Genomic DNA, 27,438 nt, shown 5'->3' with positions numbered 1-27,438 from the left:
ATGTAATCCAGACTCTTTGTAGAAGTTAAGACTAAATCCTAAATCACTTACAATTAAAGGTGTTTGTATCAGAAAAGGTTTTTGATTAGGAAAATAAGTTTTGTTTTTTCTTCAAAATCAATCCAGGTTACATTTTTGACACTGAAATGAATTCTGTGGAATAACAGAGCACCGACTGCACAGCAAATTTGGAAGTGTTCCATCAACTCCTACAGAGTTAAATTCAACACTTTGAAAGTGTCAATATTGGTCCTCTCTGGATGGTGTAGAAGTTACACTTTTGAAAGTGTTATTTGTGATAGAGTTGAATAAACACTCACAGTAGTTGAAATCAAACACACTTCAGTGTTAATATACCCAACACTAGTGTATATTGTCAAAAGTTAACACTATGAACATGTTAATCTAACACAGAACAGTGTAAAGCAGGGTGTGCTGTGGTGGTGCAGGGGTTAAGCACAACCCCCAAATGAAGGCTCTAGTTTTCAATTCAGCTGTTGTGGGTTTGCTTCTCAGTCTTCCCCTTCTCTAATTACTCACTTTTTTTTTTGTCAATTTACTACCAAATAAAAGCCACTAGAGCAATTAAAACCGTTTTTTTCCCCCAGAGACTATTGGCCATCAATAATCCCCAAATTCATTTTAAAAGACATTAGATGCTACAAAAACAGCAGCACCAGTTGCAGTATGTAATCTACGTTTATTTCAAAACATCAAACAGCACTGACAGCAATATACAACAAAGGTCATTCATTCATGGTACTTTGCACTGAAGTTGAAGTGTGCTTTGAAAGTTCATTGGAAGCGTCCATGGATGGTCTTGTGATCACTGATGGTAAAGTGTCTTTGGTGCTGCTCTTGTTTTTGCCAACATGAAGGAGGAAGACTTCCAGCCTGGAAGGAAAAACAAGAAATATAGCAGAAACATTAGGATAATAAATAAATATTTTAAAAAGTAGTGCGAGCAAAACTAATTCAAATTACTCTGCCCACCTGGTTTACAAGATAAAGCATAAAAAAGTCAAAAATAATTACTAAACAAATTAGTCAGCTTATAGAAAAAATTTTGGACAGCATTAAAAGTCGGGCCAACCTGTCTGAAGAAATGTGTTGGAGTCATCATAACAGGCTTTAGTCACCAACATGACACACTGACAAAGAAAAAACATTTTGGCAGTTTTTAGATGTGCCATAGGTACAAAACAGCAGCGTCAAATGGCTCAATTGCCTCCTCACTCTGTAGATATGTTCTCCAGAATCCTGCTAATCGCCTAATTATTGTATTCAGGTGTGGTGCAGCAGCGGCACATCTAAATGTTGCAGGACAGTGGTCCTCCAGGACTGGAGTTTGACACCTGTGGCATAGATCAAGCCAATGGTCCAGCACAGTCACTCCTCCGTTTTGCAGTCTATAGCTAAAAACTTAAAGAAAACAACCCTGCAGCTATCATCCATTTTCTTTACACCCTTGTCCCTTAGTGGGGTCAGGAGGGTTGCTGGTGCCTATCTCCAGCTAACGTTCCGGGCGAGAGGCAGGGTACACCCTGGACAGGGTGTCAGTCTGTCGAAGGGCAACACAGAGACACACAACATGCAAACTCCATGCAGAAAGACTGGGAATTGAACCCAGAACCTTCTTGCTGCAAGACAACAGCTCTACCAACTGTGCCACTGTGCAGCCTGACCCCGCTAGTTTGCCATTTGTTGCCAAGTGACTGATGATGACGTTGGTAACAAGCTTTACCCATAATGCATCTGGAGACAATAAGGACGATTTATTTGTAGTTTTGTGTCATAAAGTTAAATATAAGAGTGAAAATAAAGCCAGTCATGTGGCACAACATTTTATTCAATATTTTACACTCGCTATGTCACTAAAATCAGTCAGTCTGGTAAGGTTTTTTTTAGCAACCATGAGTCAACAATGGGGTACCCTACTATATAAACTACTGGGTATCTTACACAGTTTTCAACAGGAGAGGGCTCTCCTTTACAGTTCTTGTTAGATATGATTAAAAAAAATTGGATCCTTAAAAGCACATCCCACATACGCCCTCTTTAGGTCCAGGCTGGGGTCCTGCTGCAACCCCTACCCTATCTATTGCTCCTTCCCTGATGTGATGTCACAAATATGTTACAATTGTGGGAGGAATTGTCTGATGTTGATTTCTAAATTAATACCAGACTGAATGTTTATTTAGACTGTTGGAGTTAATTTAGAAATCAAAACTGGACTGGATTGCTTTTTGTTTAACTCTTTGGAACTCTTTTATGAGTGTTAGGAAAACTAACACTCACTAACACTCATGTTGTTGAATTAACACTGTATTTTTAACATACAACACTTGCACTGGAAATCTGACACTTCTGAATTTGCTGTGTGGATGGCAACTCCGGCTCTGAAAAAAGATTCTATTAAAAAGTAGCTATTTTTGAGATCTTAATAACATAAAAATGGGAACCATAGTTAAAAAGCTTTGGTTTTAAAATACGTTTGATCTGTTAACTAAGTTCTGGAAAACGATTCTTTTCCTAGGAACATATTTCTTTCTTTTTTATTCATCTTCTATAAAAGATGCCAGATTAAGTCATTTGAATATTTATTACTTATTTTGTTGCCTTTCAGTTAAACTTTAAAAACAGTTTATTCTGGTCTGAATGTTTAAAGGGAGCCCTGTGTGTCATTACACTACAGGACAGCGATGTGAACACATTGAACTATATTCTCAGTATTCAACTCATCCAGCTGATATTTGAGCTTTCAGGTCTGAGATTCTCCTGAAAAGCAGAAAAATAAAATAAAAATCTCCCCTCACTGCGGGGAGAGTTTGGGTCTCAGACAAAGCCAATCAGAAACGGCCACCAGCCACCTGCAGGAAGTCGGCCGTCCATTTATCTCCTCCCTTCTGCTCGCGCATTCAGATAACAGACCCAGCGGTTGGATCGAGTGTCAGCTGGACAGCAGTCCGTCCTGATGGGCACCAAAACACTGTAACGGCCCCTGCGCAGTCCAGGGACCCTCTTGGTTAGTTGAAGTGAGGAAAAGTAAGCTCAGCGCCAGAGCTGGGAGTTACAGAAGGCTCTGGACTGAAGACCTGAGGAAGGTGTTAGATTTATGCTGGAAGAGACGGAGAGACGCAGCGCGTCAGCAGCGGTACACACCATGAGCGTCCCGCTTTACGCACCGACCCCCATCCAGCCCGCTCACCCGACCCCCTTCTACATCGAGGACATCCTGGGAAGGACTGATTCGGCCGCCATCTCTTCATCTTCCTCCTCCTCCTGCTCCACTCCGGTGATCCCCACACCGACACTCCCGTCAGCGAACTCCTCCTTCACCAGTCTGATTTCTCCCTACCGGACACCGATTTACGAGCCCACGCCGATCCACCCGGTGCTGTCCCACGCCGCGCTGACAACGACCTACGGCCCCGTCGGAGCCTTCAACGGCTCCATCTACCCGTTCCACCAGCAGCAACACCGCTCCATGGGGGAATACGCACAGGCGCTGCTCCGACAGGACCCCCTCGGTGAGCAGAGACCAGCGCCCCCTTTTCACTTTCTCCATTCTGACAGTTGTTTATCTGACAGCTGGTTTCTTTCATTGTGCGTAAACTTTGTTCCTAGACTCAGGGTGGATTCTTCCACTTCATCATCAAGTCCCATTATTACTGTTACTGAGCAAAACAGTGTTTTCGGGTTTCCTTTGACAGTTAAAATTAGTTTGTATTCCCTTTTTTGTGTGAAAACATATCTTGGTAAGGGTGCCTCAGTTAACATATCATCATTTCCCAACAATCAGGTCTAAATATGATCAATTCTAAATATGCCCGGCCTTTATGACTGTAACACCATTCTCTCTGACTCAGTGCAGGCGCTTTTCTGCGTTAACAAACTTCGTTTCAGTGCCAACGAAACCGTTTTTGCATGAGTATCACGCTTGGTGGTGCATATCGAACTTCAGATCTTCTCCAGTTGCATGTTCGCTATGTGCAAAAACACACACACACACACACACACACACACACACACACACACACACACACACACACACACACACACACACACACACTGTACACAGGACCACAACCAGCTGGAGACTTTTGCACAGTTTTCCCAAAGAGCTTCTGCGCATGATGGCTGACCACGCACACATGAGTCACGCTGTTATTGTGACAGACATTTAGGGCCACAATAGCTTCAGGCATATCCATTCAGCACGCTGGGGTTGCCCTGGGGGCCCTGAGTTGCCGACCTTGACTTGTTCTCCGGGGGCCCATTGTTCTGGAAGATCAGAAGAATCCCCTCTATCATGAGCAGCTGATTGTTGGTCTGGAGAAGTGATGATTGGTGTAAATATCCAGCAGGCCTGGTTGGACTCGGCTGAGTTCAACTTAAATTAGATAAGATTGATAATGAATATAGGACGGTCCTCTGAAGTATAGTGATTTTGGGCTAGTGAACAAGCCGGGCCTTTTTCCGTTCATAGCGGAAGCTGTGAGCCTGTCGATAGGAGTAAATCTGCTCTCAGAAGCTGTTAAATGTTTTCCTGTCTCACCCCGGCCAGCCGCTTCCTCGGGAGGCCGCTGCACGCTGCTGATTATTTTATCGACATCCTCAATACAGACATATTCAGGAAACACTCGGCCTCTGATAGCCCGGGATCCGTTTTTCACATATTGTTGCACTTCCTCTGCCGGGCCCTGCGAGGATGTGGCTGACTTTCTTCATGGCAGGCGGCGAGGCAGAGAGAGAGGAGGGGCGGGAGGAGGGGGCACCCCGGGGCCCGTTGGGACCCCCACAGCAGAGATAGAACAAGAAGAGCCTCCGGGTTCCAGACTGAGTCGCATGCGCGGCTCACAACCTGATCACCTCTAAACAGACTCCAGATCAGTTTGTTGGAATTATGCAATAATCGGGTTATTTTAATGGAGGTCTATAATTATTTTTAAAAAGGAGCCGCTTTGAAGTCAAACAGGTTTATGCAAAAACTGCAACAAAATGTGCATAATTTATACTTTATTTTACTTGTAATGAAAATATATAAAAGTTTGCAAATAACTATAAAATGCAGTTTGTTTGTAATTGTTCAGTTGAGTTTATTTTAGCCTTCATTGGGACTGATTCTGGTTTGTTTCACATTTCTCCAGTTTTGTGATGATTAAACTGAAAACCGTCTGAGCGTCGATTTGATGCTGAAATCTGAACAGATGTGAGTCCAAAACTTCTGTTTTTGGTTTCTGAATGATTATTCAAACAGTTTATCATTTACCTAAAACCTTTACAAAGAATCAACACGATCCACTGACAGGATGTGACATGAGTCTGTTTGTTTGTTTGATTTGCCATAAAAACTATTAACACACAGTAATAGAGAATAATTGCCGGATACTAGAGTTGAGCTTGTCTTCGATATCAGGCCACTATCACCTTTATTGGCCTTTCCACAGCTTAGACAATCCTTCTGGTCATAAGAGGATGAAAATACCGCAGATTGCATGAAAAGCTGCACATGGCATCATTTTAGTGTGAGTGAGACCAGGCGCCTGCTCAGTGGATAGCTGCCCTCCTCGTCTGTAATCACAGCAGAAAGCAGGAAGCACATGAGCGGATATTTGGCCATAGTTTTCACTCTGTCACGACCTTCCTGAAAAGGCAGCATGCAGCAGGCGGCTGGCTGCTGTTGTTTGTTCCACACCATTACTGGGAGGAAACTGCGCTGATTCCGCACATCTATGCGGTCTTTTTCTCTGCAGAAGCTCCAAGTATTGCTTTCCTTATATGGGCTTCCCCTATAATCCAGGATGCAATTAGAAATTCTAATAATCACATATGAAGCTTTGTTTTTATTGTGTTTATTTCTATATAATTGAATTTTAATAATGGGTTTTAGTTTGCTCTGGTTTCTGTCTGTATTGTTGAATTGTTGTTTTCCTGTAAAACATCTAACATCCAGCAGCAGCAAAACTAAAGCTGGAATCGTCTGACTGGGCCGGGTCACTGAACAGAACACGGCTGATAATGCAGTTGTGTGTGTGTGTGTGTGTGTGTGTGTGTGTGTGTGTGTGTGTGTGTGTGTGTGTGTGTGTGTGTGTGTGTGTGTGTGTGTGTGTGAGAAGGGAAGCCCCTGTTGTGGAGCCCATTTATCCAGCGGCCCCTACACAAGAGAAAGGGAGGCCAGGTCCGGTTCTCCAACGACCAGACCGTCGAACTGGAGAAGAAGTTCGAGACGCAGAAATACCTGTCCCCTCCGGAGAGGAAGCGTCTGGCCAAGATGCTGCAGCTCAGCGAGAGACAGGTGAGGAGGCCGAACCTGCCCAGAACCAACCGAACTTTGTTTCATCTCAGCCTTTTTCCTCCGGGAAGACGGGAGCTCTGTCTGGCTTTAATAATAATAATAATAATAATAATCTTTCTTCTTTTTTTATAAACGAGAAAGCTTTAAAAATCCTAGCCGCTAAATGCGCCTCAAAGTTATGCGGTTTTTTTCCCCATTTAGCCATAAACGTCAGCTTTGTATTCGATTTGAAAATAATATTTTATCTATTTTTATCTAGACTTAATTATTTCTCCTCTTTTTACTTCTGAGCGGAACAAACAGCAACCCGACCCGCTGCGGCTCGGCTGGCGCTAAAAATAAAAGACGATTATAAATCCAAATTTTCCACATGGGTATGAATAATTTTGGGATTACTAACTGTGAATGTATATTTTTTTACACGATTTAAAACAATAATTGTTTAATTTTAAAGTAATTTCTTAATGCGAAAGGACTGACTGAAAAGCAGTTCAGAAATCTCGCTCTGTTCGGGATGGATGGACATGTCCTCCTGGACTGTTATCGTTAAGTCTTTTTGAGAGACTAGGAACAGACCTCTCATGCTTTATGTTTAGTTAAATTCAACTATTTTAAAAGTTTTATTATTATTATTATTATTTGACCTTTATTCATACAGGTTGCCTCATTAAGATCCAATACCTCATTTACAAGACAGAGCTGTAGTTAGTCGTATAACCGAGGCTCTCCCTGAGCTGCAGTTTAACCTCAGTAAATAAAAGCATAAAGTCTGATCAGCTGCAGGAGACGGGAGGGGAGCATTTTCCTAAAAATTCGAAAAGAACATGCATAGCAAATTGAAATGACACAACTTTCGGGCAAGTCATTTATTTTGAGTTGAATTTTAATGTGACATTTTTCAATTCAAGTCTTTATTTTAACCATAATGAATCTATCCCATGTATCATTTTTCCATCTCCTGTTCACATTTTTTCACAACACTATAATTAATAAATGTTCTTTTTTTATTCCTTGATGATGACGTTTCAGTGTTTACCACTACATAGTAAACTGACTGATTTGAAGCGCTTTTCTAATCATCCCGACCAAACCAAGTTTTTTACACCGGTAGTGCATGAATCAGCAGTGAAATTGGAATTATTATTATTATTATTATTATTATTATTATTATTATTATTATTATAGGCACAAATAATACACGATAACAGACAAACCGAACAGAGCAGCAGTCCCATGCATGTATCATGGTGATTATGGCGTAAACTAATTTGCAACTCTTGTTACTACACGGGCTTTTCTAATCAGTATCTAAAAACTATTAGAAAGTGAAATAGTAATTAAGTGAAAATTAAGAGCCTTCAGGGCAGCACATTAGGCCTGCTCTTTCCACTGACCCAATGAGCCTACATGAGGATCATTCTTCTAAGATCTCTACTTTATGCCGATTTTGCATCAAAAAAACAAAAACCATCATGTAGACGTTCAATATCCACCTGTCGATAAAACCAGCAGACAACAGCTTCAAAACTAAGAAAATTACGCATTTATTATGATTGATAAAGCGAGTACTGAAGTTTGCTGCCGTTCATAGCAATAGAAAAGCAATTATATTTTCTAATAATTACTTGACCGTTTCTAAAAATACCTAGCTGTTTCTTCACTGCCTGTTTCCAGTGGAAACAGGCAGTGAAGAAACAGCTAAGAATCATCAGCGATCATACGGGCTACTTTCTATTCTATTGTTTTTAAGCTAAGAACTAGCATGTGTTTAAATTGTATAGCGATGTTTTTTTATTGATATTGTTATGCTTTATTATTTTTAAAGTGGCACGAATTTGAATCACCTCATTATTTGTCAACTTTGTTTTCTAAGTCTTAAACATTACATTGACTTTTTTGTTGTTTAATTCTGACAATGTAACAAATAAAAATTTGTGACATGACAGGCAAAGAACATCCGAGTGATTTTGTGTTTCAGGTGAAGACATGGTTTCAAAACCGACGAGCCAAGTGGAGAAGATTAAAACAGGTGAAGAACTTTTTTAACAAAGAGCTGCCAGATAAAGTCAGTAAAAACATCTGCGTGGACTTTAAATCCATCTTCCTATCTGTGGCAGGAAAATCCCCAGGGCGGTAAGCGGGAGGTGGAGGACGACAGCGCGCTCGGGAGGAACTGTAAGTCGGATAAAATGACGGAGCAGGTGGGGATCCAGAGCATGGAGCACCCGCAGACAGGCCCAACCCCCCTGCTGGCCCCGGGGGGTAACCGTTTGCACTCTGGGTCTGTGCAGTCCCCCACGGAGCTGGACTCTGATGTGTCCGATGATTCAGACCAGGAACTGGATATAGAAAACAACAGTGAGTTAACACTAAACCCATAATTGTGCAGCGTAGGTCAGACGGCCTCTCAGTGTTCCGGCTGGATGATGAACTCTGTTTCTAAAACTAGCTTTCTGTGCCTTCCTGAGAATGCAGAAATAAGTTCAAATAAAAGACGCTATCCGGACTTGGAAATGTTTTCAGTTTTGGGACTGGAACCTTGTATTGCTTTATCTCCAGCCATGGCTAATGCTGCTTTTTGCAGCTCTGATTCACAGATCTGTTTAACATTCAGTCCTCGGCTCTGTGTTTACCTCTTGTATATGATGTATAGTTTTTGGGTTGCATTAGTAGTGACTACTAACGATTACTGTAAATATATGGTATTTCCCTCTATCTTTTTTTTAATGTATTTTCAGATTGTGGTATACAAATTAATAATCAGTGAAGCTTACAATGTGCTTTTGGAGTCATGTTTAAAAGACGTTTTCTGACCTGAATAAAGACATGTTAAATTACATTTAACATAAATGTCATTTTTGTTAATCGGGACGAAACTGCTTTTGAAAAAATACAATTTTAATTTACAGTTAGCTGGATTTTTACAGTTTATGAACTTCAAATATTTGAATAGTACTAATAAATAATAATAATAATAATAATAATAATAATAATAATAATAATAATAGTAATCTACATTTAAATTATAAAAATGTATTAACAAAGGAAAATACCAATATATCTCTTTTCTTAATACTTGGATGTTAATCCTGCTGTTAACATAGTTTTTGCTGACTGAGGTGCACAAATGTATTTGTATGAAAACTACTTTGAATCATTTTTAATCAAATTAGATGTTTATCTCAATGATGTGCAAAATCTGTGCAAGGTTCAAAGAAGACTTATTTGTACAGATTTGAGTAAATTGACTTTGTTTCAGTTTTTGTTTTATTTGCACCATTGATCATAGAAAAGATTCCATAATCCCAAACATCTCAGCGATTCTGTCCAAATCTTCTTTAGCTCCTGTCTCAGTAATTGTCATATCACCAAAACACACACACTTCCAGCTTTTAATTTAAACCTAATCACCGTTCTTCACTGAGCTGCTGCTCTTTGTCCCCAGATGCTGAAATAAAGACAGCCACAGATTAGCGAGCCATTCGGTCCATGTTGATTGTTGTCCCATCACCACATCTAACTTCAAATAGCTTATCAAGCTGCCATGCAAACAGTATGAGTGGGACTTTTTCAGTGAGTAGATTAGGTTAATGATTGACTGAACCTTCAGAGAAGCAGCAACAGAGAGAGCTGATAGACATGAGACACAGACCTGGGTTGTTCACATGCAGGACATTTTCACAGGAATAAAAAATGAGCAGATTTCAAAATAATCCTAAAAATTCTGTAAATGCAACCCAGACCCGTGACTCTGTGTGATAATGTGATGCATATCCAGTAATCGGCTTGTTTGGGTAACATTACCAAGGTTCAATGGCCTCCACATGCAGGACTATTCTACAGTCAACAGAACATTCATTGATCTCAGCTTCTGTATTGTGTAATGGTTCACAAATTGTGCAGAGTAAAGTCAACATTCAAAGGAAAGCACACACAGTTGGTAGGTGAAATGTTCAGCAGCCACACACACACACACACACACACACACACACACACACACACACACACACACACACACACACGCACACATACACACACACACACACACACACACACACAAAGGATATTGATAAAGAAATCAGGAGTGATCACAGAGGTTTGTTTTCAAACATGATAAAAAGAAGGCAGCTTTTATGTGAAGCTGATGGGTTTAAGCAGAGCCAGTCTTCCTCGTTTGGTCAATTCAAGCACCAAATGAAGAACAAATACAAGGTGATTAGAGTCTAATGACTAGTTCACACACATACATTTCAATGGAATGTTTGAGGAGGTAATGAATAAGTGAGGAGTATTCTGAGTCAGCCCAGTGTGTGAGGGTGAGTGTGAGGGTCAATATCTGACTGTCAATGTTTCCCTATGAGAACACTAACTGTAATTGAAAATGGACAGTTATGTCTTTACTCGTTCATATGTAACGCTCGACATGTTTAATGAGGAAGACTTGGAACTGAAAGATAATCAGATAGATTAAAAGTCAGATTCCAGTGTGCTGGAGTATTTTAATGACATTTTTCAACACTTCCGTTTTATCCTTCCTGATTATGAAAGCTGTCATCTTGTACCAAATCTTCTTTTCCAGTGTATATTTAGTTTGTTGCCATGTTTCTATGAATGGCAGTGCATTAAAAAAGTAAAATAATGCAATTTATTTATTGCTTATTTAAATATGGAGCTCAGTGACAGAGGAAATAAAACAGAACTGACTGAAGTGAAGATGATGAGAAACAATCAGATCCTGAAATTAAATAGAGATTAGACAGAACAAGACAATGTCACTAAAACATACCGACTATATTTTCCTGTATATGTGTGTGTGTGTGTGTGCGTGTGTGTGTGGGTGTTTGTGTGTTTGGTGGTATTGATGGACACAAGTTAATGTGTGGATGTATTTGAACGACTGAGGAATGTGTTGACTGTTGACCTTGGCCAAATGGAAGCCATTATCTCCCCCTGCTGAGCCCCCTGCCACACCCCCCCTTCCCTGACTCTGTTAAACTGATAAATTAATGAGGGACAACACTGCTCACATCAATACTGGTGTCACCAGCGGGGACGAAGGCTCATGTGGAGAGGACACACAACAGAAAAAAATGGTAAGACTTTGATGAGAAGTTACTCCTTAACTGTCTTTATGTCTAACCCAATTTCATTCCTTTGATTTCTTAAAGTCAACAGAACATGAGTAAAGAGAAAAGTAAAAAGTTAGTCCCTCCACTCTGAGTCAGCCAGCTTCCAACACTTTGACAATAAGAAACATCTGAAGGCAGCCTGGTAAAACCAGCTCCTTGTTCTACACTTTGCTTCCTCCAGAGGGTCTGGCTTTTGAGAATCGATTGCTTCCCTCTAGGTGTGGACAGTGTTGACGTTTTAAATTTGACCAAATTGGTAACATTTGTCCATGATGTGTGTAATGTGCCCATTCGACACTATGAAGCTTACTGGAAGTTCCCTGTGCTGTAACCAACCGTCCTCCACTGTGAAGAAAAAGTTGATCTAAACGAGGTAACTGTTAATGTTAATTCAGTATGTTGGAAGTGTGACCAACATGAACCGATCGGCTTCATTCACTTCCTCTGCTGCCATTGCTACAGGCAAATTCTAAACGGTGTAGAAAATTGACGTCATCCTTCACAACTTGTCCTTCTGTTCTCTGATTTGCCCGATTGAACCTGGACTACTAGAAGAGGTTTTGGCCCATGATGGTATTTGTTGTTCAAGTCTAAAAATGGTGCACAAGCAGAAATCTAAAATATGAACCATTTGGATCACCTAGCAAGAACGGGAAGCCACAAGTGGCACAATTAAATGGATTTTTAAAAATCCTAAAATAGAGTTTTTGCATGTGACTATTTCTTATAAAACTTGACACACGTGTCTATTAATGCATTTTATCTTAAGAAAATAATAACTCTATAAATTTCTTTAAGTCTTTCGCAACAATTTCATATCTTTTTAGCCAGTCATGAGCTGCAGAACTTTGTGAATTTATAATATCTGTCCTCTGTACAAAAGTCACTCAGTGTGGCAAAATATACCACAGAATAGGTGATTGGTCTGCAGGCAAGTTTCTGTGCAGGTTAGCCATGTTAAAATGTTAGAGTTTTTAGTCAATGACACCACAAAACACTAATTTATTTCCGGAAAAATAATTTCAAGAGATATTTATATTTTTATGTGAAATTTTACCGTAAAGTTTGATTTAAATTTTAATTAGATTCCCCAATTGAATTATTTACTTTAGTAATAAATTAAGACCTTTAAAATACATTGGAAAAAATGTTTCATATACAGCTCATGAATGTGGTTCATTTAAAATGGGAAGAACCCAAGAGGACCCACCATTTTATATGCAACTTTCAATCTAAATGGGCTCTTTGCACCTAAGGCGTTGACGTCACATCTCCAGGAGCTAATGCGGCTCACTTTTTTCCGCTTTGAGTTACCATGACTGGTAGAAAAGACTAAGTCGTATTTCAGATGCAAAAAAAACAATACTATTAACATTGTTGTCTTCCTAATATAATGGGCTTTTAAGTTTTCGTTAATTTCCAAGCGATCCTGAATTAAGAAGTTGGCTTGTAAATATCTGTCGCTACCAGCTAATGCCGCACAGCAAAGTTTGCAGCCTTCACTTCACTCCGGATCAGCCTAAAACTACCGGGGATACGGATGGTAAATAAAGGAGCCTCCCTGAGTTATTTCCATGGAATCACTTCTATATTCAGCCTGAAAGAGTTTATGGGAACGAGAGAGCAGACCAGAGCCAGACAGCCGAGCAACTGATCCGCCTGTACATACTGCTGTAAACACCGTCCTATCTGAGCTCTTCACAAGAAACATGCAAATAAAACGAAATAACACGGAGACATGAAGCAACACGGTCATATTTTTCTAAAAGCAGCAACTTTGAACCTGAACAGCTGAACCAGAACTCTGACACCAGAGCTGCGCTACTGTCAAGCTATGAGGCTTGTTGAGCTTCGTCAGGCTTCGGAAGTAAAAAGCCCGAACCGTAACCTCCCCGTTAGTCTGTGACACTAACGACAATAAACACACATAATATACTTGAAAATAAGATAAATACATTGTCCGTTAGAATGCTTAGATACTTAAATAGCACATTTTACAAGAACAATGTCCGAGAAAATTGCCTACTAGCATAAGCTAACGTTAATGTTAGCCACAAAGTTTAAGTAAAACTCACCTTCCTATCAGTGAATGTATAACGAGGCGAACATCTTAAAACCTTTCTCCAGCTTACTTGTTAGGGCTTCGGATCGATGTACAAACCTTGGCCAAGCCCTGCAAGCACCTAATGTAAATGATATTTGTATTGGATCGGAAACAATCGAGCAGCTTTACCCCGAACGCCGAAGCTGAGGTGCAAAGAGCCCATACACCATTGAGCTAGATTTAAATTTCAGGATATTTGCTCCTTCTTTACCAAATTCAGTTTATGTCTAGTGCCAATTCACAGTACATTGTCTCAAGGCCCTTTACAAAAAATGTCCATTCATCCATCCATTTTCTTCAGCTAATCCAGGTTCATGTTGCGGAGTAGCAGCCTAAGTAGTGAGGCTCAGACTTCCCTCTCCTCAGCCACTTGGGCCAGCTCCTCGGGAGGAACCCCAAGGCATTCCCAGGTCAGCTGAGAACCATCGTCCCTACAGGGAGTCCTGGGTCTTCCCCATGTGTCCAGGAGGCATTCTGCCCAGAAGCCTGAATCACCTCCACTGGCTCCTTTTGACGTGGAGAAGCAGCAGCTCTACTCTGAATCTCTACCAGATGACTGAGCTTCTCACTATCTCTCAGTTAGAGCCCAGATACCATGCTGGGTTTATTATCTAAGGAAACCCAGCAGATTGCATTGAGTCATTGACTTAACCGTTATTTACTCCAGCATTCACTCCTCCTGGACCAGCATTGTTTAATATTGATATAAATTTGTTATAAAAGTATTACTGATTGCACTTTAAAAATGAGGTAACTTTATGTTATTAAAGGTAAAGTTTAAACAGTAATGATTTCTTGGTTAATGTCAAGTTGTCATAACAAAGACATTTTGAATAATGTCAACTTTGTATTAAAAGTGTCATAATTTATCGAATGACGCTTTATGATAACAGTCATAAATATTCATGAAGGCTTATTCATGTTCATGACAGGTGTTATGTCATGTTAATGAAAGTGTCATGACAGTCTTATTCAACCACCTTCAAATAAAGTGTTACCAATAATATAATATGGGTTGCAGAATATATTTTATTGCATCCATTCAGTCATTTGGCCACCTTTGAGCTCAAAGTTAATTAGCCGGATAATGATTTGTGTTGCAGGAAGGCAAACATCTCCTCTGATGTGTCCCTTGTAGGAGCTAGCTGAGCTCTGCACATCTTAATGGTGACAGACAGATGCCCACTTTGGGATGCAGCATGTGAGAAAAATGGCTCTGCACAAGATTACATTGCTATTGTTTACGTTTTAATTTAAAACAACAAAATATAGACTTGAGTTTGATGGACAAGAAGAAATGATCCTCTGACTGAATATGACTGACAGTTGGGACTGAAATAACTAACTGAATGTAGCTGGATTTGATTAGAACCCATCTGCTTTTATAGAAAGTGCTCTGAAATTATTTTTATGGCGTGATCTACTTTGATAAAATAAACTGAGTTGAACCTCTTAGAGTTAATGTCATAGCGCTCACACTCTTTGTATGAATGCGTGTGTGTGTGTGTGCGTGTGCGTGTGTGTGTGTGTGTATGTGCGTGTGCGCGTGTGAGTGCGCGTGCGTGCGTGTGTATGTGTATAACAGTAGTTTTTTTTTTTAACCTGAGTGCCTGACAGATAAATGATCCACTCTTGGAAGCCATCATAAAACCCGGTTTGCTTTATCTGCTGTGTGTACAGCGACACGCTCTAGCATTTTTGTTCCTTTGGCACCGCAGTCAGTGCGGACTGATGCACACAATCCATGTACATGTCCAACCATCCAGTGGTGTTTGAACAGCTACAGAATGCAGACTGTATGATGGTCTTTATCCGGTACAGTCATAAATAATTAATTTATTTTATGGAGCCTATTGTATGAAAACTGCTCCTTCTGTTCTTCAGAATTTCTCTGATAGTTTCCTTGTAACACCACACTGACATCCATACAGCAACACTAATGAGGTCATTTGTACCCAGAATAGACTAAGTTTAAAGGCTTCATGCTGAGTGGACAACCAAGTTAATGCTGACACAAGTGCCTAAAATAAAGAAGTGAAACCGTTATTTACTCCAAAGAAAACTCTAACATGCACAGCATCAAGCCTACAGCATGCCCCACGTGATACAAACTGTCTAATTAAAATATCCAGAGAAAAGTATACAAGTTTGAATCATCTTTATTTATCTTTTTGCTGCCATCATTGTTAACTAGATGTGTTCAATTATAATTGTGGGATATCAATTGAGAGACTGATATCCCACAAACTTAAAAAAAGTAATGAAAGCAGAAAAACAAATAAAACACAAAAAAACAAAGGATCATGACAATGTGGAAAACACAAATATAATCCATGATGCTTCCAGTACGTTGTTGTAGTATAGTTTGATATTAAATACCAATTACTAGGATTATTTCTAGGTATTACCACTGTTGTATTATTGCTAAATTCTGTTAAAAATGTTATGAAAGGGCAATGCTTGTAGAATCTAAGGGGGCGTTTATATGACAACAATCCAGCAAAAACGGAAGTTTTGTTCCGTTTTTGTTGGATCGTTTACACGAAAATGTTCTAATTACGATCTGTGTTTACACAGTAACGGCACACATCGAAAACGTGTAATGCTCTCGCTGCGCCTAGTTGGTGCTAGGTTCTTTGAAACTGAGTGCACATGTGTTTAAAAAAAAAGTTCTACTTGAAGGCATGTGGATTCGTGTTTCCCTATCAGGTACCGTTCTCACTTAGATTGGGAGAAAACACGCATTGTGTGCGTCTGATTAGGGCGCATGCAGTTGGAAAAAGTGGGATAACTTTGTTGCAACACCTTGTTTGAGCTTTCACGGTGTCCGTAGCGGGCCCCGGACTGGAAGCTGTTTATTGCTTTTACCTTGGAATGGCCAACAGTCTGTTATTCCTATATAAATTTGATAAAATAGGAGCTCCCGCCCTTCCCATATCCGTGTCCTCTGTCACCTTTTCCAGCAGTTAAAACAGTTTAATCCGTTGCTAACAAGTCGTAACCTGTTTTTCCGAGCCGCCTTCAAACGCAACATTAACGCTGAGACGCTCGCGCAGGGTTTACACCTGTGAGGCAGCAAAGTAGACCTGCTGCTGCTGTGCAGGTGTGTATTAGAATCATGGCAGCAAACCAGCAAAACGTAAATAACTTTGCACAGTTTTTTCCCCAAACTAACCGACTGAGTTGAGTAAAGCTGTTGGATGCAGGTAATGATAGCTAAAAGATGACTAGCTAATATCAATACAGCACGTTAAGCTTGTTAACAAGTAGCCTGTACGCTATTGATGTTGTTGTCTATGTTCAGCTACGTAGACTCATTTTGCCCCCCCAAAATAAGTTGATGCCCCCCCCCCCCCCCCCCCCGTTAAACTCGTCTGGAGCCGGGGCTGGTCCGTAGTTCTCTAGATAAGAGGCTGAACAAACACCGTGTATTTTGCCACCTGGGCGGTGCGGAGCAGTGAAGAGACGCTGAGGGAACCGTATCTGATGGGGAAACAGTAACACCAGTATTGTGAGTAGTTTCTTCTTCTGTGGATTGTAGGAAGCAGCTATGTTTTGCGTCATACTATGCATGAGCTGGGGATTCTCTGGAAGAAAAGATCCATTTTCTCGGTTTACACGACAACGGAAAAACGGTACGTTTCAGAAACATCGCACTCTGGAACCCGTTTTCAATCTGTGCCGTTGTCAGAGAAAACATTCGGTGGTTTCGTGTAAATGCGCACTACAAACGCAACAAAACTCTTCCGTTTTCCCCCGAAATCGTTGTCGTGTAAACGGGGCCTAAAACTTACTTGAAATGGATCAGACAACAAGACATCCATGCAATAGAAGAGAGTTTGTTCAGTGTTCAGCAACTGAGACAAAAACCCAGTGACTTACCTGAATCAGGAGTTTGACTACTGGCAACATTCTTATTTCTAATATACTGGGATAAACCTTACCAATGTGTTGGCAGTTTTATCTCTACCTGGAGCATAACTTCCAGTTCTCTTTTTTTAAAAGATGCTTCATCACCCTGGAGTGCCAACTCAAGAGCAGACCAAAAAGCCAAAATAAATGGAACTTTTCTTTTAAACTGTCATTATTTACCTAATAATGCAAAGTTCACACTTTTAATGGTATTTTAGTGCAACTTTGCATTAAAGGTGTCTTGAGTCAGGCCTAAGTGAAGACATTTTGCAAACAACTCCAAAATGTTATTCAAATTGAAAACTTTCTTCATGATCAGTTATTGATTATTACTGTGTGTGGAGGTAATTTCCTATGTCTTATAAAAATACTGTTCCTGTACACCTCTAGTTCATCAGTCCAGCAGCGTACTGTGTCGCAGATGGTGAGTCAACATTTAGGGCATGAAGCTGTTCCAAAAACCACTTAATCTGTGTGTGAAAAGGTTAGACACTGAAACATTAATCCCTCAAACAATAATGCAATAGATAATGTGTGACGGAGGCCATTTGAAGCAATGGAAAACAGGAGAGGTCAAAGAAGGCTTTCATTCCTCCGGCAGCTAAGGAGATATCACTCACCGATTCATGGGTGCAGTCAAGTGTGCTATTTACTTTTCAATTAGGCCATAAGCAAATGGGAGATAGGGAGGTTTTAAAAGTATTCACCTGATACTTAGAAGAGTACAGGATTTTCTGCCTCACCATCCAATTTACAATGAGTCCACCTGAACTATTAACTCTTCAAACAATCCATCCTGGCAAAGCAAGGCTACAGATAATAAATAGCTATGGCCAAATGTAGCAAACATCCAGGTGAATTAAGGGACTTAAAGAGCACAGAGGACAGTTTGGGAACAACATGAGCTGTGGTGGTAAATATCTATATGGGGAAGGGAGAGAGGGGGAAAGGGCAACGAGTCAGAGAGGGAATCTTAAGGCAAGTATGAGACATACTAATCATTATTTCTGTATCAAAATGTTTTTTTTTTGTTGTTTGTTTTTTTTGTCTGGTGTACTATTCTTATCTTAAATTTACTTCCATTTGCTGTAAGTAGCAAATAATCACAGTTAACATAATAAAGAAAATAAATAAAGAAAGAAAGAAAGGCATCAGTCTGTGTGGAAGTAGTTTCTAAAATGGATTTCTCTGTGGCAGCAGTGACCACACCCACTCCAGTGTTGGATCTTCAAAGTGAATTGATTTTGAGTGTTAGGTTGGATGCTCCAGAAATAACTGAGTTCAGAGAATTTTTCTGCTTCAGGTGACCAGAGAGAATGTTTCTCTGGAGGTGTGTGTGCAGTAAGAAGAACTGTTTGACTGCGGTTCTTCATGAAGGTACAGTAAGACTAGGGTTGCCACCCGTCCCGTAAAATACGGAATCGTCCCATATTTGGTTGTTAAATGTTGCGTCCAGTATTGAACCGATACGTTCCGTATTTCTATAAATGTTCAATAGACACGCCTATCACACACATATCAACACTAAGTGTAACAATAATGACCAAAATAAAACACTGGTGGCGGGAAGGACCCGAGAATGCTACGGACCGACGCTGTTGTCACGGTTGCCTAGAAACGGACACTACGCAGCCGCGGTGAGGTGCTATCAACCCGAGTCTTTTTAAAACGTCCTTGACATGATACTCCACCGTCCTTAGAAGCAAAACCTCTCGTAAAGATACATACGTGAGTAGGAATAATGTTTGTGAGGATGAATAAAGACAATTAAAAAAAATGTGTCCATTGTGATGCAGTGTGATACCAGACAGAATAGATCAGGAGAGGAACTGCTGACGCGTAAGAGCCTAAAGAACCAGAAATCATCATCTCTTCATCCCTCAATAATCTCCTGAGGCTGATATGGTAGAACATTTTATTACTAAGTTTTTAAAGTTTTTTTTTATTGTGCTTTTAGTCGGCTATATTGGTTTGATTATTTGCTTATTAATAATATCAGTCAAAATAATACTAATGGTCATTTAAAGAACAAATCATACAAATAGACATCAATATTTCCTACTTTAAAAGGTTTGTTAATCTTTCTGTATGCTTTATTTTGAAATGTTGATATATTTTATGAATTCAGTGTTCAGTGGTCATTTAATGTATTATTAATGCACCAGACACAGACCTGCAGCCCAGGGGCGGTTCTAGATGGGGGCCAACGGGGTACCTAAGAAATTATACTAACTAAATGTCTTATGTTAATACTCAGTGATGGATTATTTTAACCTTCACAATTTTACTTTAACAATGAATTAAATATTCTAGTGCTGCACTTTTAACTGTTGTATAGAGAAAGGATCACGCTTTCCATCTGCCAGGGATCTGCAACCTGGATCTCTGGAGACAGATGTGGCTCTTTGGCTCACTTAATATATCAAATGATGAAATATTGCTCAGTTTTTTTTTGTTTGTTTGTTTGTTTTTGTTGTTGTTGTTGTTGTTGTTTCAAAAAACACTGACTAAAATACCAGGATGTTCACATGACTTTTATACTTTTGGCTGTCTGAGGACACATTTTGAATATTAAATCAGGTGTTATGATCAGTTACTCAGTACTTGGTGGTTTACCAAATAAACCAGTACTTGGGTGGTTTACCAAATACTTTTTACACTTGTTTAATTAAACGTGTTTAATTTAATTGCTACTCTGATTGGAGTACAGTTTTGGGGTACTCTAACCGACCTCTATGCATGAACGATTGCTCTATGGATCACTTTTTAAAAACAAAAAACACTGCCATAAAATAATGTCTATCACTGCAGCGGACGTCCCACCCCACAAGAGTAGGACGACGCGCTGTGGGGAGTGTCCCTTATTTTTATTTCTGAAAGGTGGCAACCCTAAGTAAGACTAAAACACTAATTACTTCCAGCTACCAGCATTGGGACAATTAATGACTGTCTGAACCTTCTCTGGATCTGTCTCTACCAATAAAAATATAGAACTAGAACTTTTCTGCCTCAACATAGAATTGATTCTTAAGGAGACACTGAGTCACTGGGTGAACATGGGTGATTTCTAAGGGCCTTGTGTAAGATCATCCAGATGAACAAAGACAGGGAACTACCAGGTAAGACAGCAGTACAGTCAGCTGACATAAAATAAGATCTTAGAAGTTAATAATGTGACTTGACATAAATGCTTATGCTAATAGTGCAGTGGTGTGATAGATATGATTGGAAATACTAAGCAGAAGATGTCATGTTGAATGGTTTTGGTGGGACCAAAGTTCATACAAAGTCAAGCGCATCAGAAGATCTGAGTGTTTATTAAGCAAATCAAAGTGGAAACTTTCATGAGTCCCAAGAAAATTGCCAAAGGAACAATTGAAGAACTTAACAGGAAGACAACAGGGAGGAATGACACTGTATCAAAGATAATCACAGAGGATCAGGTAAGGAGCCATGGAAGAACAATGAAACCAAAACATTAAATTTACACTGAGGAAGGAATGGAGAATGAGGAGCTAAGCTTTATGCTTATCATTTTCCTCCATTTGTTATGTTACAAAATGCATTCTTACCTTTGTGTAGTAATTTAATAAAACACTTTATTTTTATTTAAGAAATGAACAAAACGCCAATAAATCTATCAAACAGTATTGTGGCAGAAACAGAAGCAAACTCAGTGATACAACTCTGTCCTGTCTGCAGGTTGGCATTCAGACAAATCAAAAGCCTCAGCCTGGATGGGCTTTAGCAGTTTCTCCTCTATAGTATTTGATTGTAGCATTGCAGGTAAAATGTGAAAACAGCAAGTTAAAAATAAATAAATAATATACAATAAGGCAGGCCCCAAAAATAAAAAAGGGGGTGGCATTGGGGAGCAATAATATTTTACCTATCTTTTTAAACTTAGTCACATGATAGGTCAGTTACATCATTCTACGCATCATGAAGGTAGAGATTTTAGGTATTCCACACAGTGTCTCCACTTGTGAATACATTTTGCTGAACTGCCCCTCACTGTTAATGACATTTTTTCTATCTTCAAAAATTTTCTTACAGTATTAAGCCATTGTAATGTAGATGGAAAGAAGAGTAAAATACAGCGTCTGGCAAGAAGAGAACCGAAAGCCAAGATCTCATTACATTTAACCTGCTGCGGGGACAGGTCAAATGTAATGAATTTACTGAATGGCTCATCCAATAATTAAATCACAATGCTACTGCTATCAAAACAATGGCCAAAGCATCATATCAAAATACAAAAAAGTCATGTCTAATTCTTTTGTTTGCAGCTTACTGCTTTGCTGTGTCTGTTGTTTCAGTAGAGAGAAAAATTTGATGCACCATTTCACAAAGTCTTTTAGCAAATCTTTCTTGATACTGGTGGAGAAACATGAGTCAGTCATCCTTGAAGTGTTTCACGCAAAGGATGATGACTTTCTTCACTTTTTCAAGAAAAATACAATTTAACCAGACCCTTCAAAGAGGTTCTGATATTAATAAAGCCAACAGCTGAATATTTTATCATATGCACTTGTGACATCAGCATCCTTGAACAAAATGTTTACAAGAAATAAAAAAGGCACATTCACAAAATAGAAGAGCATGACCTTGTTTAGCAGTTCCACAGCAAATATTGTGATGTAATAGTTAATAAAACATAATAGGGAACAGAGAAAAAAAGACCACAATGAAAATATGATCCAAACAGAATATAATATCTCTTCAGCACTAGGCAACAAATTCAAACTTTTCTGCACTCATGGAGACAAAATGTATGAAAAGGGGATTTTGCATGATATGCCACCTCTAAACAGACAAATGAAGGGTTTCAGGAAACTATTATGGTGCTGATGTTTCCAACTTTAATGTGACTGCACAGAACAATGTGGTGTTAATTTGTTTGGTTTCCGGCAAAGGACTGTGAAAACAGTGATGGTCATGCAGACAGGAAAGGACAGTATTAGGTGAAGGAATGCCGGAGACTGGGGGTGGGGGGATTTTTCTTGGCCAAAAGAGGATGTTAGACAAGAAAAGGATTAAAAGACAGCGGGATGCAACGTAACAAAACTGAGTCAAGGTGAGAAATATCGTGGAGATAATGAAGAAAGACAACATCCAAAGCAAAACCATGCCAGGCAAAAAACACATCCATTCTGTTCCCTCTCTGGCTTAACAGGGTGGGGCAGAGGAATAGTGCCTCTGTCCAACATTCAGTAGGTAGCAGGTCAAGTACACCCAGAGCAGATATGATCAAATCAAGAGTTTGAAGTTCACTTTTCTTCATTCCAATTCAATTTATATTCAAAAACACTTTATTGATCCCAAAGGGAAACTAAATGTTGTTGCAACTCATAATCAAATTCTCCATAGTTATACAGTAGCAAATGGTGATGGTGACTGGCAGGAAAGAGCTGCTGTAGCAGTCTGTATTACAGTGTATTTGAAGAAGACTGACTAAAGACATTGTTTTTCTAAGACAGTCTTATGAAGAGATGCTCTTCATGAGACCATCCTCATGATTTTCATAATTTTCTTGATTTGATGAAGAATCCTTTTTTTGCATCTTCATCTCCAGAATTTGATCTGACATCTACAATAATCTCCTTTATTTTGTTCACATTCAACATGAGATGATTGTTCCCACACAATGACACAAAGCGCTCCACCAGCTCTCTTCTCAGCCTCTTGTCTCACTCGACAACAGCAGTCATCAGAGTTTTTCTGTAGGTGACAGAAGTCAGATTTGTGCTAGAAGTCTGAAGTGTAGAGAGAAGAGGAATGGTGAGCCCTGTGGTGCTCCTGAGTTGTTAACCATGTTGTTAGACAAACACTAATACACATATTTGACATGGAGTATAAACTGTTCAAGCGGAGATGATTTGCCTTTCTTTAATCAGTAGTTTTCATTTTCTTTTAAACACTTTCTTGTAAACTGGAACACTTTAGTCAAGTTAGTTCTGAAAGGTGTTGATTTACATTCAAGAACAAGCACATTATCAGAAAACAAGCTGTGCACCCAGCTACATTTCTGTTATCCATGGAAAGTATTATCTAAGACAATGCGGGTAACAGGATGAGCTTCTTTATCACTTCCTCCCAGTTGCTCTTTGTTTGGACTGCATCAAAGCAAGAGGACGGGAAGGAGGTGAACTGAAACCAAAGGATTCAAAGAACGGCGTGTTCACTTAAAATTAATGTAACAAGAGAAATCCTACCATTTACTGACAAAGAAAGAGTCTTTCTTTCTTTGTCAGAAGAAAGATCAGCTAAGCGATGTGCTAAGCTGGTGCACATCGCTTTAGAATCTCAAATTGTCAGAATGTGGGCTGTTGTAGACAGCAACTTGACAAAAACAAAACAATGCATGATGTGCCAGTGTTGACAAAATGATACTGTATTTATTGGATTTACAGTTTGTATGGGAAGCATTGAGTATTAGGAATGTTATAATTACTGCAATGTCGCCAGTTAAGACATATCAGATAAATTTACATTATCATATCATTTAGCATAATCATTTGATTGTACGCTGATTTGGTAGATACAGCAAAGATCTGTAGCTCCGACAATGATGGGAAAACATCTTTTCCTGTTCACTAAAGACAGCTCAACAAACAGAGAAAATTATATGCCAGTGGTCAGAATAATATTATAGAAATTTGCTAAGAAAGCATGATGGGAAGACGCACTGAAGTACATCTTCCCATCATGGGCTTTTCCTGTAGACCCAGAATTGCCCTTTTTGAGCCCTCCTTAACTGACACCAATCTTTTCAATGTCTATGAATCTTCTCCAGGGTCTTTTATTTTCCTCCTGCCTGGCAGCTCTATCACCAACATCCTCTTTCCAATGTGTATCCACTGGTCCGAACCATCTCAGCCTTGCCTCTCCAAACTGCTTTACCTTAGATCTGATCTGTTCACTCCTAATCCTGTCCGTCCTGGTCACTCCCAGTGAAAATCTCTGCATCTTCAACTCTGCCTCCTCCAGCTCATTCTCCTGTCTTTTAGACAGACTCACTGTCTCTGAGCCACGTATGTCTCACACCAGTCTTATAGAATCTCCATTTCAATCATGAAGCTGTCCTTCTGTCACATCATTCCTGACACTGGCCTCCATCTGCCTGTATTCTTTGTCTCATCATTATTTTACACTGTCCAGGGTTTTTGATGGTCGACCTCAGGCTGACCTTGAAAAACGGGGAAGACCTATCATACCTGTTGTCTTGTTTCTCTTTAATTGCATTTTTTTCACTCTTAGGCAAACCTCCATCTCTATAAGTTCTCCTTCATCTGTTCTCTGTTTTCACTTCAGATTAAATGTAATCTGCAAACATCATGTTCCTCCCAGTTTCCTGCCTGACTTCATCTGTCATCAACCTATCCATCACCATGCATAGAAAAAGTGGCTCAGAGCCTATCTTGAACCCATCAGTGACTTGAACTCAGATATCAAAACTGTCTCACTCTCTTCGTAAGTCATGTACCACCCTCAATTTTTTTTCTGCCATCCTGACTTTCTCACCCAGAACCACTGTTCTTCTCTTGCCACCCTATGATATGCATTTTTTTTGGTCTACAAAGACACAGTGCAGCTCATTTTGACCTAAAAAGAAGCCTGCTGCTGATTCTGTCTTCAGGGAACATATTAATTGCTTTTTCTATGAAATTGTATCACTGATGAGAGCTGATCAGAGCTGATCAGAGCTGAACTGTTTCTCGCTTCTTCATTGTCCTTCCTGGGGACTAGCTGTTAGCAGGGCTGCAAAATCACAGCATTGTGTAAAAGCAAATTGGAAACGCCTTAACAACAAACCATCAGTGAAAGCTGATGTCATACAGAGAGACATTAAAAAAAGAATGAAATGCAAACAATTTGCTTGTCAGATTTTGACAAGTTCAACAGTTTTGCTTGCAACAACTCAAACAATGAAATGACTATTAGTGCCATAGGGAATTCAGCATTCATATGTATAGGTCATTTTGACATAGCATGAGAAAATGATAATGCTATAAAATCTTGTGAACTGTAATTTCCAGAAGAGAAATGCTTTGAGGTTGAGCTCCACACAGCCCAACCTCCCAGGTGCTTAGGGAACCCAAACAGCTAGGCCCTGTGTCTAAATGTATTAAGTTATCTTTATTTCAGGAGCCAATCAGGCATCTTTAGATTAATTTCATTTAAAAGGAGAGAGACCAAAAGGACACTGTAAAAGCTGCTGACCTCTGTCCCTCAACATTTGCCTATCAGTGGCAGCACATGTTCAACAACAGGAGACAATCTAAGACTCCTTCACGGTGTGCAACTGCGATGCTTTGATAAACACTGTGTGTGTCTTTGCATCTTTTTCACTTCTTCATTCTAAAAGCATGCTGAGCCAATTGCACAACAATGTCAGACAGACCAGACTGGAACACACACACAGTAACACACACACATTTTTGGTATTATGGTGTCCAACGATTATTTGAAAATGGGCTAAAAAAAAAAAAATAATAAATAGGCATACTCTTAGAAAATGCTTTGTCATATAAAATATTTGTTGTTCTTTATTCTTGATTTGTGCAGCATATAACAAACAGCTTTCTGTGGGTGTAGAGGTAAACTAGCAATCATCACTGTTCAGGGTGACATGTAGAGATTATGTAAGCAGCCAGCTGTGGAACACAAAAAAACAAACAATTATCAAGATATCTGTATTTGTATTGGGAGCACTGAATGAATCTCTAAGCCATACTGTCAAAGCCATCTGAGAGTAACAATAATTTGACAATGCTCTAATAAAACCATCTCAGTTTTGCATGCTTGTTCTAAACAGCCAGGAGTTCTGATGATCACATAATAATCCTACTCAATAGGTTTCTTATCAGCACCAATATCTGGAAAACAGGAAAGTCAGGGAGGACAAGCACAAGTTTGGAGCATATCACCCTCCAGGCCCTCCTTCCCACTGCCTGCTTGACACTGTTGACAAAATATGTGTTGTCTGAATTAGTCTTGACATTTAAATCTGTATTATAGTTGTAATAATAGCAAATATGCATAACATAGATTCAGCACGCAGCACTTCTATGTTTGCTTTATCCCACTCTGTGCTCTGTCCCCATTCTGTCATTTCTGTCCAATGGAATCTATGATATTCACACGTGTGGGACAGGCGGTCAGCATTGGTGATGCTGTGCTTCTCAGCTCTGGACAGGAGCTGCAGAGGCTGCTTGTCTGTTCCTACAGATGAATGGCTGAGGGTCAATTCAAGGCATCAATTATTCAAGGATTCATTCTGCAGAATTCAGAATAAAACCAGGATCAAGGCTTATTCCTTTGGGTGAAATACACAGATCCAGATCTCCTTTGGAAGGAGCAGGATGTTCCTCCACCAACATCCACTTTTCTCAAGAACCGTTCCCACGTTTGGCTACACTCCACTACAGTTTTATCTTCAAAAAGCTCTGACTCACTTGGTGCCACCGTTACAAACACAAACAAGCTCTTTCTTGTCTTTCTTCCTTCAAGCTTTATCTTCTTCACTCTTCACTTTCTCCCTCTCAGGTGAGCCACATTTTGCTGATTAGATGACTAAAGCATATCAGGCACTTCACACACAAACAGGGATTCGCTCTTTCCTCATTACACTGTTTATGTCACAAAGATAAATGCTATTCTATTTAATAGAAAACAAATCTTGTATTACATTTTCATGTCATTGGTTTAAACAAGATCTAGGTGTCTAAAAGGGTACAGCTATATATATATATATATATATATATATATATCTCCCAGTTTGAGAATTGTGGCAGCAAAAAGCCATACTGGGAAGAGTAGAGTGAACAAAGTGGTCATTCAAGTTCAACCAATAACAAGGTTTCTGTTTTTGGTTTTTGTTCAGTGCTATCAAATCAATTCAAGAAGAAAACAACACAATTACTTTAAAAACTATTAACAATCTCTTTACGTAACCAGAACAAACATTTCACTATTTTAACTATGTAAAATTA

At 39.5% G+C, this 27,438-nt stretch overlaps 1 protein-coding gene and 1 long non-coding RNA gene across 2 annotated transcripts; one reads left to right on the top strand and one right to left on the bottom strand.

The window, feature by feature from the left end:
• Positions 1-680: 680 nt before the first annotated feature.
• On the bottom strand, positions 681-3,303 carry LOC148153569 (uncharacterized). Its single transcript, XR_015766388.1, has 2 exons — positions 3,163-3,303; positions 681-894 (listed from the first exon to the last, which is right to left on the bottom strand). It is a non-coding gene; the product is annotated as an uncharacterized LOC148153569 (long non-coding RNA).
• Positions 2,927-9,148, top strand: hhex (hematopoietically expressed homeobox). Its single transcript, XM_015014216.2, has 4 exons — positions 2,927-3,530; positions 6,120-6,298; positions 8,277-8,327; positions 8,416-9,148. Exons 1-4 carry the CDS (start codon positions 3,116-3,118, stop codon positions 8,677-8,679), a joined length of 909 nt encoding a protein of 302 aa, XP_014869702.1. The 5' UTR covers positions 2,927-3,115; the 3' UTR covers positions 8,680-9,148.
• Positions 9,149-27,438: the final 18,290 nt, after the last annotated feature.

The sequence above is a fragment of the Poecilia mexicana genome, unplaced genomic scaffold, assembly GCF_051168715.1.
Source record: "Poecilia mexicana isolate PSO_F unplaced genomic scaffold, ASM5116871v1 scaffold_19, whole genome shotgun sequence".
Classification (NCBI taxonomy): Eukaryota; Metazoa; Chordata; class Actinopteri; order Cyprinodontiformes; family Poeciliidae; genus Poecilia; species Poecilia mexicana.
The sequence above is the reverse complement of the archived record's forward strand: the minus strand, read 5'-3'. Positions and strand labels throughout refer to the sequence as shown.